General features: G+C 40.1%; 1 protein-coding gene and 1 long non-coding RNA gene across 20 annotated transcripts in view; one reads left to right on the top strand and one right to left on the bottom strand.

The window, feature by feature from the left end:
- Positions 1 to 22,588, top strand: part of BCAS3 (BCAS3 microtubule associated cell migration factor) — a 372,074-nt gene that overhangs the window by 109,873 nt on the left and 239,613 nt on the right. For all 18 annotated transcript variants that reach the window (XM_074890735.1, XM_074890738.1, XM_074890740.1 and 15 more), the window contains exon 15: positions 10,193 to 10,457. In XM_074890735.1, the coding sequence (XP_074746836.1) occupies positions 10,193 to 10,457 (265 nt within the window). The remainder of the gene's footprint in view (positions 1 to 10,192; positions 10,458 to 22,588) is intronic.
- On the bottom strand, positions 10,472 to 16,058 carry LOC141952817 (uncharacterized). 2 transcript variants are annotated; one of them, XR_012631769.1, is made up of 3 exons: positions 15,895 to 16,058; positions 14,470 to 14,579; positions 10,472 to 10,653 (listed from the first exon to the last, which is right to left on the bottom strand). It is a non-coding gene; the product is annotated as an uncharacterized LOC141952817 (long non-coding RNA). The 2 variants fall into 2 exon arrangements; XR_012631768.1 differs by lacking the exon at positions 15,895 to 16,058 and adding an exon at positions 15,712 to 15,880.

Genomic DNA, 22,588 nt, shown 5'->3' with positions numbered 1-22,588 from the left:
TGTGTAATGGTTTACTATAGGAAAGAATAACCAATGTGGAAAGAGAGGGAATTAGGAAAAACTGTCCATATGGGATAACATATGTAGTACTTACAAGTAATTTTTATAAATAATATAAAGAGCCTTGAGATCTGTGTCACACAGTGATACATCTACTCTGTCACCTATTGGAGCATGTACTATAATGGGTTTAGTGCTTTAGAGTTGTATTTGTTCTACTTTCATACAAAAAATGGGAAATAACCTGTAATCTATTGAAAACCAAAGCACAGGACTCCAGTCACTAGGAACAAAGATGTTCTTCTGTTTTTCACAGCTGATAAATTTGTTTTGAAGGCATACATTGGAAACCAAACATAACATGTTTTAGAGAATAGACCTTATTGATAGATGTTTTTTGGGATATAGTATTAACATCTCTGTGAAAGCATTGCATTAAAATTCTCAGAATCAACATAGTAAAGTTTTTTCCTAGTTGGCCACACAGTTTTCATTTGGGATGTGAACAGTATAGCTTTTGGAATAGTATAAAATAGAGAAAATTCTAACCAGTCTGAGGCGTGTTGGTGGATTTCACAACTCCCTTGATAATTAACCTATCCAGCAACAATATCACATTGGTACCTGTGGCTCTCAATACACATCTGTCATTTAAAATATTTACATAATATGATGGATGGCTTTACTTTTTCTTTTGGAATAACAGTACTTGTAGTTGATTAGTAGAAGAGTAGTATGTGGTGTTGCTCTTTTGTTCCGTAAATTTCATGTATGAGTAGCATTAGATAAGAATTTTGGAGACTGTTCAATTTAAAATTCTCAATGCAGATATTCTGAGACACACACTGGAAGCCTCTATACCTCCTTTCTTGCTTAGAATAGTATTTTTACATTTGCAACCAGACTTTTTTCTTTTTTTTTCCCCCCTGGTTTAAAGCTAACTGTGAATCAAGGCCAATGGTCTTAAAGGTCACCTTCTGTACTGGAGCTATAAAAAGTTCTAATTTGTGTTGATGGACATGAGTGATTATCAGTGTCAAAATTTGTTTAGCTAGTGCCCATTATAAATTGTTTAAACATCATCATTATGTCCTTGTTGTATGTGGTATTTTAGTGTCCATACTGAAATCATCTGCTTTCATACGTGAGATTCTGGCCGACAGAGCTTCACCACACATTTCCCAAAATACCCTTCTTTCACAGTGTGATGCATGATTTTTCTTTTCTTGCTTTATGATCCATTAGCGTGTTTCTTGCAAATACTTATTACTGATAAGACCATTTAGTTCACGGACAAAGAGCTGGTGCATTGGTAATGTTTATAAAAGTTTCACGTACTGTGTCTGAGTGGCTGTGTCTCAGCACCTGGACACACAGAAGTTCCCTGTATGAGATTGCTGCTTCTGCACAAATTGACTTCACATGGAGTAGTACACCGTAAGACCAATTTTTCCAAGAAGTGTTGCGTCTGCAGTATATGCTCTGTGGAATACCTGGCATACCAGTTCTGCTCTGGGAACAGAAATGTGGGAACCATGTATATTGGTGTTCAAATATTGACAGGTATATCTGGTGTTACAGCAATGTTTGAATTGTAATTTCACCCAGTTTGGGATATCAGCCCTGGAGTATCCCCTTTCACAGGGCTGCAGGATTCCCAGTCTCTGTTTTACCTTGTCTTTAGTGGTTGGAGGGCAGACCAGTAGCTTGGTATTTCTCATCTGTCTCCTAAGAGAAGGTGACAGCAAGTCCCCTCTGTCGTTTGTATACAGAAGCATCTTAAGTGGATTAAGTTGCTTAATGTATATTAAAGAAAAAGAAGCAAGTGTTGTGATTTAATAATGGTGTTTTCTGATCGATTTACTGCAATCAAGCAGTGTCTCTAAGTCACCCACATGTCCTACTGAGTCAGACATATTAGCTATACGGTTACTTTGACTTAATAAAACTAAAGAATATATGCTCCATCATGCATGAATTTTTCTAAATTCCAGACAGATTCTGGTTTGGGGTTGAGAAATTTCAGTCTCAAAGACCGTTTCTACCTTTTCCTGACCTGTATTTCTGAAATACAGAGACTGGTTGGAAAGCCATCTATAGGGGTTTTGTCTCCTTTCATGGACATCAGGATCTTGTCCTTAGCCAAAGCAGAATTTGCACTAGATATTTGCCATGAGTTGGCCACTCCTACAAGACAGTGTCACTGAAATCATACCATTAATGAATGGGATAAAATAGAGACTTTATACTTTGATTTTAATACGGAGTGTTGTATTTGCATTGGCAGTCTATCCCAATAGCTTTACTTACACTATTTGTAACATTTCTGCTGGATGGAGGAGAAGGGGGTGAGGCTCTTTCAGGTTCCTCCGCAAGATAAGCTTTCCCAGGACTGAAATGTTGCTCACAGCAGATTGTGCTGCTATTCCATATATATTCAATGTATGATCATAGGCCCTTTCTGAACAACTGACGGTCATTTGTCCCTGGGCTGTTGTCCAAAGGCACCTGCTAGCCATCTTCCAGGTTTTTTTCTTAGTGGTCTTCTTTTGAGGGCTTGTCTGCCCTGCCAGACCGCTTGGTGTTGGCGTCATGATGCAGAGGGAGACTGAGGTACTGGGCTTGGTAAGGTAGGGATTTTTGAGCTTGCATTTCCCTGGATACAGAGTTAAGGGTAAGTAATAATATTCTCCCTGACTGTTCACAGCTAGTCTTCATAACGTGGTTTTCCATCTCTCTTTCTGCATGCTTTGAACAATGAAACAGAGTGTTACTGAGTTTCACAGTGTTGTTATTGCAAATCTATGTTGTATTTGCTGACTTTGAGCAGCAAATATAGGACGAAGCCTTATCTGCTGAATAAAACATTGAGTTGGGACTGTGAAGATCACTCAGTTCCTAACAAAGCCACTGACTTTTTTGTGTGACTCAGATGAAGATGGGTTAAGATGGAAAGTGGACCTCTGTCTCACAAGGGAATTGCAAGAACAACGACCATGAAAGAATATGAAGTGCTCAGATACTTCATTGGTTCGAGTGATGTGAGTCCCAAGGTCACAACATGCAAAGTTACTTTTTGCAAACACAGACAGAAGTCACTGTTTCAGTTACACTGGATTAGTATCCTTTAGTCTTTAAGTGCCACTTACACCTTAGAATTATATTTTTTTATTTAAGAGAACAAAACCCACTCTGTTTGATGTGCTGGGTTACATCATGAAGGTTCATTGCAAGCACTGGTTGTATTTAGCCATACCAGGGAGAGCACTGAAGCTCTCGGAGAATCCGAGTTTGCACAATTCAGCTGTAAAGGGGAAGAATGTGCATGTGTATGTGGTGTACGTTTTGGTTAAGGATACATTTTCTTGTCCTACAGCTCTTGCATTGTGAGTCAACACTTACTGCACTCATATTTTTACCCAAGAGCATTTTGGAAGGTTTTTAATAAAGGTATAGCATGTTCTGAACCGAGGAAGCTCATTTACTAGCAGATGAAAGTTAAGACTGTCACCTGATGATCCTTTCTCTTTGATCTGAAATTGTAAACAGAAAAAAAAAATCCCTGAAAACAGTATTATCTCAACCTAGAACAAATAAACGTAATGATAGCATCAGTGGGCTGGTGGCCAGAGTCCCCTGTAATCTTTTACGCTGTCAGACTTTTGTTATTCTGACTCTCAAACTGCTGTTATAACTGACTCCAGTCAGCATAGGTAAACAGAGGCCATGATAAAAACATTCCAGCATGGGCTGCCACAGAACATGTGCAATTTTACACTTTTCTAGGGAATGCATGAATGTTTTTGTGACGTGATTTCATAGAGACTGTTCAAGGTTGTGTCACGTACCGTGTCCAGGTAGTGAAACATTGAATAGTATACAAACATTTGATGTACATCTCCATGGTTAATAGACATTTCTTCCTATCTTTTGACATACTTATGTAGTAGGCAATATGCAATTACTGAAATAGTCTCTGGAAGAGAGACTTTATTATTTCTAGGAAAGAATCTGGGGACAGTCTTGAAATAATAAAGATTGATTTAGGGAAGTTGCTCAGTCTTTGATGAAAGCAGACAATAAGAAACTGCTGCAATTAGAAATAGCTTAACTATCTTGAGGAGATGGAGCTCTAAGCAGAGTGGCGTTTGCAATTTCAGTTATTAATAGAGAGCAGCTACTCTGGCTGAAGGACCCTACATGAATGTCTCACTGTGCCCAGATTCTGCCGTTGTTTTTCTACAAAACTGAAATCAGTTTTGACGACTCAGGGAGACAGAGTTGCGTCTGTGTGGGTCTGATAAATCATATTGTGTAGTCCATAATTTTATTATTTTTTCATTTCTGTTTGTTGCTACATTATTTCCTTAATTTTCTCAACCAAAAAAAATTCAAATACAGACCAGTTTTCTAATTTATTTTGACCCTTACCTCCTCAGTACTGCTGCTCTTTGTCATTGTTTAATGATACTGGTTTTTTATTTCTGCCATCTCCCTGCACAGCATAATTAAATACTTAAGTCTTGTCCTTCAAATAATGGTATGTTTTCTCTGTGACATTGCATAGTGTGCATGAAACTGGGTTAAGTTCCTGTTGCAGTAATGGTAGTCTTGCTTTGTTATCGTTTCACTTCACTGTTGAAGTTTAATTTAATGCAGTGAGATGCACAAGAATATACACGTTGTTCCTGGTGTAACTCACCACAACTGAGAACGGGGCACTAGGAAAAAAAAAAAAAAGAGCCTTAGGAAGATCAAAATGCATTTTAGTAATTGTTTCTTGTAATCACTATGAAAATACACGATTCAGTATTGTGAGCTTTGTTTCTAATTATTGCATTATGCTCATGCGTTGGGAGTGGATTTGCCTGGGGAGGTACTATGATAGCCCAGTGAAGCTCCTTCTTCCTAAGAAAATAAGTGATCGTATACATTTAAGCATTGTGCAGTAAGTTAGTACAATATTAACTTTCAGAAGGCCTGAAATATAGAGGCTGGGTATGGGCTGTCAGTCATTCCCAGGAGTAGTGGTAAACAAGGTCACTGCCTGTCCCGTGGGGTTGCTTGTGTAATCAGCCATACCTCTGCCTACCCCATTTTAATCAACTGATGTTAAAATAAGTTTTCTATGTGCTGCCCTTACTTCTTCTTTTGTTTTCTTTCAGTTGTGGATTGAATAATTTTTTTGATTTATTTTGTGAATATGTTCTAATTAACAGCGTGTTTAAATTTGGAGAAGCTGTAGGAATAAGAAAAGAATGATAGCAAAAACTTTTATAGAGTTCCATTATATAAAATAAGTGAACGTATGTCAGCTTTGAAGCCTTCGGTTCAGATGATTCCCTCCAGATTTTTAGAATATCAGAAGTATTTTTTTGATGCATTCAATCTTGAAAGCTGATCTTCACTCGAGCTGTTGACACATGACACGGCCTTGTTGGACTCCGTATATTAAATTACCCTACTGTCTCGCTCAGGTCAGACTCTGAACACGGCAGTGCAATTTTCGTTCAGTTTTCTGGAGATTTTTACATCACAGTGTTTGAGACATGGGGAAATAGGATAGTGGGTATTAAAAAGAAGCATAGGAGAAGAGTAGTTGAAGGACAACAGAAGACAGCGTAAGACGGGAAAAGTTATGGAGGTTAGAAGTGAATGCTTTGATGGAGAGGGTTGTGAGAAACAAATGGTGATGGTGAGAGAAATGACAAAGCTGAAGGAAGCTGCGTGGTGGAGGACTCGTTGTATAATACAAACGTATTGAAAGATTTCTTTCGTAGCACCTGTTAAGAAAACCTTTCTCAGACTGTTACTTCCTTGCCATAGAAGTACTGGATGATTTCTTTCCAAGTCATGCTAAAGCCTACCAGCATATCCGAAACGTTGTTTCATTGTCTCTGATAGGAAAATAGTCATATTGTCCATGATTCTGGAAAGAGTGGTGATAATTTTGTGAGGGTACTGAATTTTTTGTTCAACAAAGTTATCATATTAATACGTAAAAGAGTCAGTAGCAGACAGCAATATAAGAGGTGCAGCATGTCTGGGCCGCCTGAACCCCTTTCGGGTTTGACAAGAACTGATTAGGATTCATGGAGCAAGCTGAGGAGTCTGTAAGATATGGATGGAATTTCTGCAGACCTGCTGTACCACAGGAGTCACAGGATACCTGCTTTAGACATGGGTGAATGGGGGGATGCGCGCTGTTATCCTCATAACGTTCTGTGGTTGTATTAAGTGCATTCCTTTGGGCCAGAAAAGGCTTTGGTGTTTCTAGTGAGGACCTTGAAGTATTCAGGGATTTCACCAAGACTTTTGGATATGCAAGAAATGTAGCTTGAAGCATAAGGAACCAAACAGCTCACAAACTAGGAGGAAGAAATGGTAGTAGAGCTAGGAGAAAGCACTGATGTTCCCACAGAGGTATTTAGTATTGCAATTTAAAATACCTTAAGGGTTCCTGAGTTAAACAAAATCTCAGGTCTGTAATTCCCTTTACTGGCCCAGACAGAAGAGGATAGATAAAATTTTGAAATACAGACATGAGTATTAAATCTGATGTTGACCTTGAGCTATGGAATAAACTTTGCATCGTGAGAGATCTAGTGTACTTTGTGCTTTATTAACAAATATCTGTAAACGCTATGGGGTCTTGATTGATCTTTGGTATCTAAACATTACATCATAATTAACAACAAATCCAGAAATATATTATAAATATGTGAAATAATAGTACATTAACCTAAAGGACAGCAATAAATTGCAACGCTTAGCATAAACTTGAAAACCACTAATGGGCCACTGTGCAGTTTGTTTATACTATAAGCAGTCAAGAACTCTGTGTAATGTACAGTAACAGCGTGGTGGAGAACAGCAGGTCTGATGTGATAATTTATATATTTTTTTCATGGACACGCACAGCTGATTTTTTGAAGTAATTTCTGAGACTGCTGTGATGAGCATTCTCCTTCCAGCCTGGTCCACTGCTTTCTTCTGAGTCTGCTAGAGAGTTATGGGCTCCTTTGGGTTGCACAGATGGGTTTGTGCTCTTTGGATATGAAGGTATTTAATTCATGCCCTCGTATGCAATTGGAACCATTCTCTGAATTACCTCCTTGAACAGTCTGTAGTACTGCTACTGATGGTTTGTCTCTGAAAGACCAGCGAGGCCGTTTTTGAGGCTGGTAGGAGACAGGTAGAATTACTGCATGAATAACAGTAGCTTCCAAAATGCTTTGTGTCATTGCCGAGGAAGGTTTCATAGCTGTATTCCTATAAATCTTACTTCATCTCACACTCATCTGTCAACACTTTTTTTCTTGTTATTACTGAGTCTTAAAAACCTGATTGTTCTCTGCCTCTGTGGTTTCAGCCATATTTTAAGTAGTGATGACCGTGATACCCACTCTCCAACTGCAGCGAGCGGTTGTGATCTGAGCGTTTTGGAATACGTTGTTCCAGACTTTCTTCCTGAAGATCAGGAATACTTTTTTTTCTGTGTAATGTTTACGCTGAGAGAAAACATCCTGTAATGATTGCTTCCCAGTTTCTTGGCTTGTGTTGTCATATGCCAGGGCTGTTGTATGTGTTTTTAAAGCAACATAATCCCAAGGATGCGTACTGAAAACTAAATATTAATATAGAAGTATACACATTTCTGTTATGCAGTGCAATGAGATACAATTTATTTTTCTCAATCATCTCATAGAAATGTCCTCTAAAAAGGCTCGACCAAATAAGATAAGAGAGGGTATGTGGTAGGTGTGAGTGAAAGCAGTGATTTAAAGAGTTTGGCTGTGAAATCGGTTGTGCAGAAGGGAAGAGATTGAAGAGGCACAGGCAGCCTGACTCCGTCCTGTAAATACAGCTCAAAGGTGTCAGTTCGCAGGGAGATCTGTCAGGTCCCTTCCAGCTAGCTGTGGTTTCGGGGGAGAACACTTCTGCAAGGAGCATGGAACTACAGAGCACGACAGAAGAAACTTGTGTTGGAGGTAGAGAGTGAGTGAACATCAAAGAGGAAGGAAGAGAAAAGCTGTTTCGTTGAGACTGGGACAGATAGATGGTTTTAGAGATCAGAAAGGGAATTTAAAGCTGGATCTAAAATGAATACCAAATATTTGGAAAACAGTGATGTGTTCAGAGGGGTCACATCTAATGACAAACATGGTCATTCTTTGTGTTATTAGAAATTAGAAAACATGGCCTTTGATTGGATTGGAATGATATTCCAACAGCCTTAATGATTTTATTGTATTGGTGATCTTTCTGTTGTAACTGAGAATGGCAATTTGTATACGGTTCTTATGTTTGATTTTGACCAGTAGAAATTGCCTCTTTAAACAGCAAGTATTTAAATACTCTTGGTGCCGTAGTGTTTCTCTGACTCCATGGCTTTGGGGTTTCTTTTTTTGGCTCTTGTTAATCCCTGTGGGGTCTCTAATCCTTTTTGAGCAATCTATTAAGGTGAAACACTTTGTAGGCAAACTAGGAGCTCTAAGTGCTGGGACTTTATGTCAGTAATACCAGAATCACTGAAAGTGCTAAACCTGTCAGATTTGGGGGAGATTGTTTAGCTATATCATTAGCAGATCATTTGGGTATGTCACCATAATTGAAAAGAGCAGGTGTCTAGCGCTGTTTTTTAGTTTATCTATGTAATGTTGATGAAGCATTTTGTGTCCTGACAGTCTGTCAGCCAAATATCTTGTCACAAGTCACAAGACTTAAATCCTTTTTTTATCTCAAAGGCTTCAGGGCTCAGTTGGAAACTCGCACTTTGATGAATACTTGCTGCTTTTGTCTGGAGTAGCTGGAGTGCATTTCTGGAATATTTGTTAAGATTTTATCAGTGTTTACTCCAATTTGAGTACCTAGTGTATTGTAAAACTGGCTTCAGTGAAATCTTAAAGAATTTTATTTAGCTTATGCTGTTTAATAATATAATGAAAACTAATCCTTCGTCTGTGTATTTGTTTGCCCTGTTAAATCCCACTTGCATACGTGGTTCTTTTTAGTCAGCTTTTACCTTTAAAAACATTTTTGGAAGAATTGTTTTAGGGTTTTTTTTCCTATGATAAATCATTTTAACCTAGACTACTTGTTTTCTTGAGTCGTCTGCCAGTATGGGGTTGGAAACAAACTTTAATCTCTCTTTTAAAGCATTCCTTCAGGAACAAGAATTTGCTTTCCATCAAAGCGTTGTGTAAAGCACACTTAAAAGAGAATTAAATCCTTCTGGACTTCGTATCTGAGATCTCTGCAAGGAGTAACCATAGTAGAAAATATTTAACTGTATTTTTATATGTGCTTCCAGACTGACCATTTTAAGCTAAAATAAGATTTGGGTTTCTCAAGTAGTAGATAAGTACTCATATGCATAAGAAGAAATCTAACTGGGGTTTTTCCTGGGGCTTTAATAGCTGATTAATAAAGATTCCTATGTGTAAAATGGAGTGGGTTTATGTAGAGAAATGGCCAAAGTTGTTCAGTTTCTTCTTGACAAGATTTTAAATCCAAAAAAAAGCATAGGTCCTGGGCTACCTGGATGAATGGTAGTTCCACTGAGGGATACACTGATAGTAGCAGGATTAGAGACCATTATAAACAGCTTTTGAAAATACTGGCCGTTGATTTTTGGTTTGTTAAGTTATGTAGGACATGGTATTTCTGTTAACTTAAAATACAGTTTTGAGTGCCAATATTTGTCAAAATCAGGCCCAGTGGTGAGATCTCTCTTCTTCTCATCCCTCCCTTTTCCTCTTTTTGGGTAATCTCTAAAAATTAAAGTAAACAAGCAAATAACAAAACATGTAATTGAAATGATTTCCCAACTCTTTTTAGAATGAAATTCTATTTGAAAATTACACCGAGCTCTTGTGGCTTTCTGTAGTACTTTGCAGCATGGTTTGTTTTCCTAAGTTTAGGCCTGTTGAAAAGAAATATCTCAGAATATTTTGAAAAGTACACAAAATTTGAAACTGGGTATTATAATATATACTTATATACTGAATATATACTGAATACTAAGATCATTGATACGTATGCAAAAATTCAAGTTATTGCCTAAACTTAGGGGTTTTTATTCACATTTCCAATTAAGATTTGTGTTTGTTTAAAACATGATAGTCCATTTCCTTTGTTAGATGTCTGTACGTTGGTGAGTACATTCCCATTTCACTCCTCTGCTTTCTAGGTACAGGATATCTCCTTCAGCCACGACTGTCGTTGGGTTGTGGTCAGCACGCTTCGTGGCACGTCCCATGTTTTTCCCATCAATCCTTACGGCGGCCAGCCCTGTGTCCGGACACACATGTCACCCCGGGTGGTGAATCGCATGAGCCGATTCCAGAAGAGTGCAGGGTTGGAAGAGATCGAGCAAGAGCTGACATCTAAGCAAGGAGGACGCTGTAGCCCTGTTCCAGGCCTGTCAAGCAGCCCATCTGGCTCACCGCTCCATGGTAAATCCCTTATTTTCTTTTTTCCCTCCCCCTTACATTGTCGAAAAATCTTTCCCCGTGTCCTTTAAGATGTTTCCGTACCTGCTGTGAAGCTGCCTGACTCAAAAAGATTTGATTCCTAAATACCTTTGGAGATGTCAGCCTGAAGATCTTCATAGTCTTCCAGCTTCACCTTTCAGCAGTATTTGCTAACAGCCTGAACAACAGAAACATTCATTTTACCGGAGATTGCAGAAATTGATTTAGTTCGTTCTACTTGCCCCTGTAGTTTGTGCCACTAAAAAATGATTTTCATAAAATAAGGTGCTGCAGATATTGTGCAAAAATATGTAATGTATGCAGATATTACAGGAATGAGCCAAGGTATAAATACTTCCGAAAGATAGTTCTAGTTTTGCAGCTTACTTAAGTAAACTGTGCTATCACAGGTGTGTTAATAATTTCCACTCTAAGCTGAAAGTTTTAGGGTCTTTAGGTTTCAAGTTTTGTTTCCATCTAGCACACATCTAGGTAAGTAATCTGGTCTGTATTCAAATGCAGTTACCTAAAATTTTCATTGCTTATTGGCTTGATGATCATGAAGCACATCTGGATATCCATAATAAATATTGTTTGAGGAGAAATGTGGAAACCAGGCAATGTGAAGTCGATGGCATAGATTTTTGCCCACTTTTGCTCGAGTGTGGGTGTGAGCAATGTGACAACGTACAAAGGGAAAAAAACCTGTAAGAATTGATCTGTACATCCTACACCTGTGGTGGACGTGCTTTGGAGAAACTAAAAGGTCATGAAGGAGAGGCTCTAAAAAAAGGCACAAACATCATCATTTTCCCAGCTTCTTCAGTTTAGCCTTTGCCATTCTTTTTGCCCTTCTCTTTCATGAGGTCTCAACTAGGAGCTGCTTTGTTTGGATTCAGGATTTGCTGCATCCTTACCCTTGTGTTCTATTAAGAGTAAGTCACAGCTTCCATTGAAGTGAAAGTTTAAATAGCAGTTTGGTACGGGCAGCCACCCTTTTCCAGTCTGAGAGTATTAAAAATGGCAAAGAACGGTCCCTCTTCCCTAATTGTGAGTAAGATTAGAAGTGCTTGTGAAAGCCCAACTCTGTGCTGTCATAGTCAACATCTTTGCTGCTATAGAGAGAACCTTTGTGGGATTTCTGAATCAAAGGAACATTTTTATGACTTGCTGATTATTAAGGGAACCAGACTTGTCTCAGAGGCCGCTGTATTTTCTCCTTTGGACTTTTCTAAACAAAGTTTTCTGCATAGCTGTTCTGGAGCCATGCTCCTCTGCCTAGAGCCACTGGAAGGCACCCAAGACGTGATCTGTAGTTTCCTCCTCCTTGGAGACATTTGTGTATCTACCATTTTACTTTCTCTCTCCTCATTTTACAGCAGCTCAGCATTGAAACAGGCTGGGGAGGGCTGCAAAGGTTTACCACAGCACATCCAGTCCCTTTTAACGGTTGACATCACGTAGAGGAGAGGAAGGGAACTATCAATTCATGTAGCAGCTTTCATCCAACCAATTCTGTTTTGTATCAAGGGACATTGCAGTAAGTTGTTGCCTTTACAGTACTCTTAGGTACATTTGAAGTTTTGAATAGATTTGACACCTTTTTTAAGAAGAAACTGGTTTCATTTGCTTTAGGATCCTCAGTGGTGGACAGATTTTCTAGGTAGGAGAAAGACATGCATGGATGAGTTACAGAGAGAAGGGGAGCAGCATTTATGGAGTGTCTCAAGAGTTCTAAGGCTTCAGTTTTCAAATGTCTGTCTTGAAATATAATTAATAAATGAGATTTTTTTTTTCCAAGATCTCCGTGCAGTCATTATTGTTTGGAAATTAGCTCTGTTTAAAGTTAGCTCCATTTGAAATCTGCACATGGGCACTGAGAATTAAGGCAAGAAGGTAACAGGTTTCTGGAGAACTTCACACAGGTTGTGCTCATCACTTTCTCACAGTGTAGAAGGGCTTGAAGTTGGACACATGCTAAGACTGTTGGTACCTTGCAGACCTTCATATGAAAATTTTCCATGAGAAATGTGAGGATTGTATAGAGGAATTATCAGAATTGCCTTAAAAGAATCTTAGAAGAAAAGATAAAATAGTTTGGTTTTAAATAATCCATTTGGTAAAATGTTCTAGTGGTTTTAGTAATATTTTTGCTGCTTTTTCGTTTTGGTAGTCTTTCAGTTTACCTGGCTGAAGGCAGGCAGGATATTGAACCATGTTATCTGCCCTTTATAAAAAGCCATTTATCATCAACTTGGGGAAAAAACCCCTGAAGTTCACAGTGACTTTCAGTGGAGGTATTTGTGTGTGTGTGTGGCAGCTGGATTAGCCGGAGACCAGTGATTATTTTAATTTGTGAGCTAAGATGTGTTTACTCAGATTGTAACAGCTCCTTATCATATTATAATGTTAAATTACTGTTGTTTGGCAGAGTTAGGGCGGTCTGGTGACAGGAGTGTAAACTAGTACTCAGAACAGAAAAGAGCAGTTCAGGGTTTAATTCTTTGCTTTACTTTTAACTCACTCTGTGACCCTTGGTAAATTTTATTCAGCTAATTTTGTCTATCAGCTTTCTACTGTGTAACAAGAACAATAACCTCTGTGTTCCCCACGTGTGGAATTACTTGAATTTTATAGTTTTCTTCAAGAAGAATAACTGTTACTTTCCTTAATCATCCCTCTAAATGCAGCTGATTATAATGCAAATAAAACCAAAGACCGTGTCCTGGAGAGCACCGTTACACTGGGACAAATTGTCGATTAAGTGGCAGATTCAGAGAAGTTTGTGATAAACTGGTTTTATCTCTGGAGGATTTTTTTGTGTGGAGTCGTGTCATCCTGACTTTCCTCTTACATAGTTCGCAATCTAGAAAAGTTTCAATAAACCCTAAATTAGAAAAAAATGCTGTTAATCCTTCTGCTAACACTTTTTTCACGTTATAATAGCATTGCTACAACCTTAGGCCTAAAGATGGATTTCTGTGAGCAAAGTGCTTGCTTCTTATCTTCTTTTTTGATTAGCAATTGTAACCTATTGATGTTAACTTGTGATTAGCTTTTGTTCTCGTAAATATTTTCAGAGTTCAGGCTTTGTAATATTTTTCTCACTTGTTTTTTAGCACCTAGTTTCAAAATGAAACTGCTGTGTATATAGTAGCAAGGCAATCTATTTACATTTTGTTCGGAGTACCCTAGGAACTGTTTACCCACACAATGTAAGCCTTTACTGGGGGTGGGGATGATTTCATTTCCAAATGAATCATAGTTTGGCTTTGTTCACTTTAGCGGACTAAAGTAAACTGTTAAATAGAGGATGATAAAGAGATATTTCCTTTGCACCTTTTATAGCTAACACAGATTTTGTTTGGGCTATTCTGTGTGTTAATCCAGCAAAGTTAAATTTTGTCATTCCGTTGGATTGCCAGAGCGTGCTGTCAGTAATACTGGAGTTGGGTTGGGATCCTTTTATGGGCTTTTACTATTATGAGACTATTATGACATCAGTTGGTTGTGGGGCTGAACATGAGGGTAGAATATGGCCTTATGTGACCTTTTTACTTGTATAAAATGGGGTTTATGGTATTACCTGTCCCGCAGGTACACTGTGTGGATTAATGGATGAGTAGTTAAAACAGAACTACGTCCTTGATTACACAAACATATCCCCTGTTCTCTTCAGGACACCTATATGTGAACAGCAAGGAGCATTTAGCTGTAAAAACTTAATGCTTTATTTGGAAGATGGAGAGGTCTATACAACTCTTACTATTTTTATTCTGCAAATTAAAATTTACAGTGTGGTGTTATCATTACTTTTTGCACCACCAGTAAGTTAAAGTCTCCCTAGCTCTACTCTGAGGATTTTTCTGTCATTGCCTGCAGAAACTTCCGTATCAGAACAAAAAACCAATAATATAATAAGTGAAGCACACGTTGGACCTATAGCTACCCATCCACACCTACTAAAAACATACATTAATAATATGATACTCACTGAATGTCTTGTCACTTTGTTGGGGATTGAAGTATTTATTTGGATGGTGTGGTTTTGCCAGAAGACCATTCATAATGCACAGTGGTTCTGTGTCAGATTTAATACCTGTGCTGAAATGGAGATTTTAGAATTATGAAAAAGCATGTCATTCTGTATATATTGCATTCAGGCTTGTATTCGGTTCTTTATAAATATTTTAGTATAGCACATTGTTCACAGCAAAATCTTTTTTTAATTTTAAAAGTCAGAAGGGTTTTCTCTCACTTTTCCTTCATTTGTTACAATATCAACGTGATTAAAATCCAAGCATGAAACTAGAAGTTTGATAAACATGCACTCTGAGATGCTTTAAATATTTTCATGTTACTTTTCACTATTTCCCAGAGTGAAACTCCTTTTACTAGAAGAATTCTTATGGGAAAGCAGAGTTGAAAGGACTGACATCATCAGCCCTTCCTGAAAAACAGATTGGTTTCCTTTAAGTAACACTCACTTAAGAAACCACCTATTTAGAGAGAGGCAGACAAAAATAGTTTCCAAGAAAATTAACTGTATAATAACTTAAAGCACTGGAGGGCCGTTCCTTTGCAAAGTTTAACTCGAGAGTGGACACTGTAAACACCAGTTGAAAACAGTTGTTTGAAAAGTCTTTATTAAGCTTTAATTTTTCTCTTGGTAAAGTGTAGCTTCTCTCGACAGAAAACAGTTTTTATGGATGTGTAGAAACAATAAAGCAAGCTGCAGAATAGGCCTGATTTTTTTTTTTTAATGTATTTTTTAATGTTTCTATTTGTTTAATCATTCTTCAACAGCATCGCACTTGGCTATTTTTAAAATTTATTTATTTAAATGCACTTTCAGATAATTTCCTTTCCAGCCTCGTCTAGAAGTGGAAATTTGTCTCCAAACCCTTTTTTTTTTCCTTTTCCCCCCCCCGGCGCCGCCTCCGCCCGCGGCGGCCGGGCAGCGGTCAGCCTGCAGGGGGCGCCCCCCCCCCGGCCATGCCGCGGCCGGGACCGGGGGGGCCGGGACACCCGGGACCGGGGGGGATCCCGCCCCGCCTCGCCCCTTCCCCCGGCCGGGAGGGGCCCGATGTTCCCTCTGCCGGCTGCTGGCGGGGGTCGCTTTGGGGCAGCGATGCTTTCCCGGGGGGAGGGTTTGCACCGCTGGCTCCCGACAGCCTCGCGGGGGTGGCTGTAGAACAGGGGCAGAGCACGAGCGAACAGGGTAAAGAGAACAGACCTTCTTTTTTATTAATTCGGGGAAAATGTCCATCGCAGTGGCTGAGCTGCTCCTGTAAAGCCTCCACACCGACCGGGCGGTGGGCTGCCTGAAATGCGCAGCGGTTCTCTCGAGTTCACGCTCCCGCTTGAAGCTTCTCTCTACATTTTTAAGGCAATTAGGAAATAAAAAAAATTATTTTACCTGGTGGGAATTTTCTGCTAACGACTTTTAGAGACCATGACTTGCTTCTGGAAAGGTCCCAGGTCATGCCAAGCCTCTTGGCTGTGGCAGTGCGGGCAGAAGCTGCAGCAGCCCCCAGATTACACGTGTAGAGCAGGGGAGAGGAGGTGTGAGCAGCTGACCATAAGCACCAGTTTGGGTACTGGCCAGGAGCTTACTGGTTGTAAACGAGCTCTGGTTTCCCCCCCCTTCCCCCCCCTTCTTCCCCCCTTCCCCCCCCCCCCCCTTTTTCCCTGCCTTTTCCCAGATTTCCGCCCCCCTTTTTCCTCCCTTTCCCCTGCCTTTTCCCCCCCTTTTCCCCCCCTTTTCCCCCCCTTTTCCCCCCCTTTTCCCCCCCTTTTCCCCCCCTTTTCCCCCTTTTCCCCCCCTTTTCCCCCCGTTTTCCCCCCTTTCACCCCCTTTCACCCCCCTTTTCCCCACTTTCCCTCCCCTTTTCCCCATGCTTTTCCCTGCTTCCCCCCCTTTTTTTCTCTTTTTCCCTTTTCCCTTCTTTTCCCCCTTGTTTTATCCCTTTTTTTTTTTTCCTTTTTTCATTTTTCTTTTTTTGTGGTGGATGGAGAATCAGCAGAGTGAAAGAAGTGAGTGGTATTTTTTGGATAATTTCTGAAGTGGAAGGAAAAGATCCATTCCCTTTAGATAAGTAGGGAAGTAGACTGATAAATTCTGTCACAGGGGAAGTTCGTGTCTGTACATAAAGTGTTTTAGAAGTGGGGTTTGTAAACAGTGTAGATCTGAGACTGGGGCAAATGTATGTTTGTCTTTATATTTGAAAAAGGAGTTGCAGGTATTCCAGATAAATTGAAAATTGAAGGAGACTGGCTTCAGAAGGGAATTGCCGTTCTTGAGATATGAAGTGTAAAAACACATGACTGAGTGATTTAGCACAGCAAATGCCGTCGCAGTGGTCAAAGCAAACTGCTTCGGAAAGAAGCGGAGGGTCACCAGGCGGAGGGGAAGTAATAGGTAGTGCACAGGAGACCGCGATGTCAAAGATTGATCGCGAGGTGAAAGGGAGGTGGAAGGCAGAGAGGAGTTGGATTACCACAGATGTGAGTGTCCCACTGAAGTTTTCCTGTCAAGATGGATGATTTCAGTCTTGGTAACATCAAACTGAAGAAAATTTCTATAGGGTCAAGCGTTGATGTGTCAGAGGCATGTGCTGAGGGAGGCCAAGAAGCGTTAACTGGATTTTTAAGTGTTTCTCTGAAAATGACTTAATAAAATGACATTTTGGGATTCTATTGTTATTTCAATTGTTCCCTCGATTACTTCCTCTTAATTTACAGTTAAATGATGTTTTTCCATCTGCAAATCTCACCAGTTAAGCAGGTATATAAAGGTATATAATACACAGGGTAGTGTGTTTCCTTCTCATAGGCGGTGAGTAATAAAGACATCCTGCAGATCATGCATCGCTTTTGAGAGGGTTTTGCAGTTCTTGCCAACTGGAAAATGATAAATAGTGATATTAGCAATGCACAAGAAGGAACGTGATCCAGTACTTTATGGCTTCTCAGTGTGCTTTATGTGTCTGTGCAGAGGGCTAGATGCACTTGCATACGGGTGAAAGTATTTTAAGGAGAAATGAGTGTGATCAGCATAAAAGCAGTCACTAAGATTGAGCTTTGAAATAACAAGCCAGCTGAAAAGAGTTGGTCACTGAAGGGGGGATGCAGGAAAGGTTTTCTCAATGGTGTTTGTGTCCAAAGTTCAGAAGGGGAAAGCCTGGGACCAGGTCAGGAGAAGGGACATCTAATAGAGGGGAGACAGCGTGGTCCAGAAATCTCTTGGTGGGTCAAGGAATCTAAGTGGCTCGAGGGAGCTGTGAGCAGTGAAATGACAAAAAGTAGCTTTGCTCACCTGATAGGAGTCTGTACTGGGTTTGGTCAGAAGGTGAGAAAATAGAATCTCGAGTTTTTCAAGAGACCGTATCAGCTGAAGGAGGAGATTTAAGTATTGAGGGTGTTGTATGACAAGTAAGGTTTGGCATGAAGGAAGGTGAAAGCATGTGAAGCTCTGCATTAGTAACCAGCAAGGGAAAGGAATGGGACGAGAGCTGGTGGGAACAGGCATTTTATCTGATGGACCTGCTGAGTTCAAGCTCAAACACCTCCTGCTTCCCCTGGCAGTGGGGATTCTGGGGCAGAGCCGCCCTTGCGAGGGCTGATCCCTCGTGCCTGCGGTCTGAATCTGATTCCCTGTGTATGTGATGGTGATGGATTATGCAGTAAATGGGTGCTGCCCTTGTTGTCTTTTTTCCAGTTTATTATTCTTAAGTAAGGCATTTAAATCAACTGTGCATTTTTGGTAGTCTGAAAAATGTAAACACTTTATGGAAAGAAACGTAAGCGTTAAGATTGGAAATAAAATATACTTGTATCTTTTAAAAGGTTTATCTTTACCCTTAAATATGCTGATTGGGCTTATTCTTTTTGCTTAGTCTTCGTGGGCTGTTAAAATCAGTTGCTTTTTCCCATCTCAAGGAAATGCATCTTTGACACTTCTCATGACCTGAGTCACGATGCTGTCACAGAGCCAGAAAACGTCCTTAACGGTCATGGGTAAAAGAGCAGAGCTGCCGAGGGTGTGTGGTGGGTGGAAGAGGGAGAGAGATTGCTATGGTTTACTTAAGTTCCTCTTCTATGGGTGTTTCAGACAAGCCATTTATTATAATTATCCATGGATATTATTATCAAGTTCTCATATGCAGTGGTTCTCAAGGCACTTTTTTTTTTCCACATAACTTGGGATAAATACTGTGTTTTCAACCTGGATTGAATTCAGATGCTAAAATATTTGTGCTAATTGTTGCAGCTAGAGCAAGGGAAAATAAGGCATAGTTAAAAAGGTGGGGGAAAGAAAAAGCCACAGATATATTAACATGTAGTTTATTGTCAAAACTAAATTCTAATAAGCTGAGCCCTTTGGGTAAGGGGCTGCTATTAAATTTTCCCTATCTCATCACCCAACACAGCTGCATACAGAGGTGTCCTTCAGAAATTCCCAGACCAATCAGTTTGCAGTTTCTAAGACAAGCTGACCAGTTTTTCTGACTGTGTTGTCCCAGTAAAAAGAAAAAAAAAAAAAAAAAAAAAGGTTTGTAAAGATCATTTTATTCTGTATCATTGGAAGAGACGTCTGGGATGCCCAAATTTTCTAAAGTTCACAATGCTGAAGCATCTCGGAGTCATCCCTGAAAGAAGGCTTTGAGTTCAGAACTGTGCTGATATGAATTATGATTGATAGGCAGGACAAGGGGCAGTAATAGTGCATACTTGTTTTCTCAAGCGCTTCATCATTCACCAGCAGACTCTGTTAGTAAAATTCCCATGTGCAAGAAATTGGAGTAACAGAGTCTCTACACAGTGCCTAGAAGCCGCCCGTACGATAACCTCATTAGTGGAGTGTTAAGTCTGAGCTCACATAGTCTTTTCCTTGGAAGAGTTTGCAAACTCAAGTCCGGTGCTGTGGTAGCTACAGCCACAGCTTCTGGTCCCGAGCTGGCTTAGGGCCATGTGTTGGGCAGGATGAGCAGTGCACCTTCGCGTTTGTCTGCAAAATACTCCATAGCTATACCTATAGTAGCTACAAGAAATGAATCTTGCAGTCCTTTAATCTGAGAAGAGTTGAAGGTGCAAGGTCTGGTACAAATAGGATGGCAACGTCTGGACCCCCCCGCCTGTGGCTGGCGTTTGCCGGCGATGACCCAAGAGCAGAAAGGCCAGTTTGGCTGATTTTGCTGGTAACCACCATCAGGAGCAAACCAGCTGAAGTGTTGCCGCTGCTGCCTGCTTTATGGCTGTGCAAAGCCTGGAGCCAACAGCTGGCAAACAAGTTTTGTTGTTGTTTTTACTTCAAGGAGAGTTTTGCCCATAAATGGACTTGAGCTTTGCACCAACAATATTTTTAGTTAAATAAATCCTGAAAGATGATTATTAGGCGAGGCTTGTGTGTGTGGTGGTGGAGGGGTTGTTTTCCAAGGAAATGCTTCAAGGCGCCTTTACTGTGGGGAACTTTAGCACAGCAAACTGGTGTCTGTACAAAATGAGGAGGGGAAATGGCAAGGCAAGAAGCAGACATTTGTTTCAGGTTTTCAAGAAGGTATTTTTTACACAAGGCAGTTAACACTATGGATGTCCTCACAGCTGCTGGTGAGAGGTGACATGGGGCCCAGGGCACTGTTGCTGTTCTGGCAGAAGTGGTTTCCTCTCCTTTTGGTTCCTCTGGACTGTCAATGTAATTTCTTTTCCATGCAGGAAAAGAAGAAATACGTGTGGAGGTAGGCGAAATGGCCAGCCGTACATCACTAATTGTACAAGTAAATGGCAGGTTCAAATCCCAGGTAGAGCTTGAGGTTTGAACTGTTCTTTCCTAATCCATCTTTGCCCAGGTGGAGGTAGCAGGCACCAAAGGAGTCACGGACGTTCCTTCTCTCTTCTAACCTTTGACAAGGGCAAGAGGAGATTTTCAGGTGTCAGTGGGACATTTCATAACTGAGAGACAAAGGTTTTTAAACTGAGGATAGTGGAAAAAAGAGAAGCTTCAGAAGGAAGAAAGGAATATTATGAGGCCATGTTCAGATTTTGAGTGGATGACGCTGACGAGCGGTTGGGAGAGCTGAAGTTCAAGGAGCTCGGGTGAGAGGGCAAATGACTCTGTCTCGTCAGTGGCTGAGACACTTGGACTGGCGCTTGCATGTCTCGGCAGAGTATTCTGATGAGCTCGCCTGTCACCATCACATGCCTTGCCTGGACGCAAATAGAGAGAAAGTTCTGCTTTCTTAGGAAAATCATGAGATTTAGTGCAGCTGTGTTTCAAAAGGTTCAATATCAAGCGGTTTTAAACGTTATGAAAACAACCGGCTGCATTATTTTCTCCCATCCATTCCAGTGGAATCAAGTTAGTGATGGGTTTTGGACTTGCACCAATTTAGCTGAGAGAAAAATTTACTCTAAGTAGCAAGATCATGTGTACATGCATTCTGTAGCTAATACATAATATTTTTCTTTTAATGGGTCTAATTGTATTGGAAATATTGAGGGTTAGGGTGTGAAATGAGTCTAAATTTGGTCGGATTACAATTCAAGGAAATGGCAATGTATCTTTAATGTAGAAGTGATTGTTAACTAAAATAGTTTCCTGACTTTTTCTAGGAAAATGTGTAACATTTTACAGAGAAAGATAAAACACGTTTGACTGAATAAAACCAAACACAGAAGGAAAAGCCCACTTTGGCAGTAATTAGCGCTTGTGGTGTTGAGTGTGTTTCTCGGGACGCTCTTGAGTTTGTCTGTCAAGCTCTTCCAAATGACTTCTGTGAGCCAGCATTGCTTCCGCAGGGTTCTCTATTCAGGTCACAAGGCAGCGTTTCTCACCAGGGCGCTGCTGTTTCCTCTTCCGACTGTAGTAGATTACAGATTATACTGGAACATGTCTGAGAAAAGGTCAGAAACGAGGGTGAAAGTCTTGGAACTGAAGCTGGGAAGCTTTCCATTCTCATCCGGGAAAATTTTTGTATTGAATAAAAGGCAAAGCAAAATAAACCACCACATCCATGACACTTCTGTTTTTCCTGCCATTTTCTGTCTGCCAGTTAGAAAGGATTTTATTCCCCTTTCATTATATGATTAGTGGATGTTTAGTTGAGGAATCTTCAGTGTTATACTAAACAGAAATAATGGCCAAACACAGTTCATTTTCATGTAACTCGGTCTCCACATGATTGCATAGCCTGGAGTTACTGCCTTTTTATTTACCAAATTAAAGACGTTTATATGCAGTGTTAATGTCAGTAGACTACATGGTACACTTTGAAATGTAGTCTGTTAAATACTGTAAGATATAAAAGATAATCAAGTGGGTTTTGAATTTTAATGACGCTGTGTTACTAAGCTTTTTGTATTGGAGTAATGAAAGAAAAATGAAAAAAATCAACACAATCATTTTATTAGGAGGCTGAGAGGTGCTCAATACCACTTTAGTTTTTCAAGTAAAGCATATAGAAAAACTAAAATCTTTATGATCATTATTTTCCTACCAGAAAAATGTCTGGGCCAAGTCCTGTTTGCTTTGCTCACTAACAAGGTGGAATTTCTCTATGCAAAAGAGGATCCCACAACACTTGAGCGGGGAGACATGCCATACACAAATTGAAACTGCCAGGGGACATTTAATGGGTAAAATGATTTCAATTCAGTTTGGTGGTGAGTTGGTGTTTGCATCCCTTAGGTGTTAGGGTGTAGTTTTGGTTTTAAGCTCAGTTGTGAGTTACCGAGTTCCCTTTCCATCTGACGGGTGAGGCTGAGGGATCTGCGGTACCGATGTATCGGAGCAAGGTTTAAATCAGGTAAGAAGTGATTTGGTCACCTTGATGTGGTACTAGGCGTGGATTAAAGAGAAAGACAAAGTAACAGTGGGGCTGTATCAGCATAATTCTTTCTGGATCCAGTAAAGTCTCTTTGCATGACTCTGGCTGCACTGTGCTGTATTCACAGATGAGCTCCTTGGGGCTTGCGGGAATATGTCTGCCGTGCTGCATTTTGATGTATATTTATGTCATTAGTAGCTGCAAAAATCAGGATGTTTTTCTTCCTCTCTCCTCAAAGATGATCTCTGACAGTAGTGCCCTGAAGTACTCCGTTCAAATGCTGACCAA

This window comes from Strix uralensis, chromosome 20, assembly GCF_047716275.1.
Source record: "Strix uralensis isolate ZFMK-TIS-50842 chromosome 20, bStrUra1, whole genome shotgun sequence".
NCBI classification, from domain to species: domain Eukaryota; kingdom Metazoa; phylum Chordata; class Aves; order Strigiformes; family Strigidae; genus Strix; species Strix uralensis.
The sequence above is the reverse complement of the archived record's forward strand: the minus strand, read 5'-3'. Positions and strand labels throughout refer to the sequence as shown.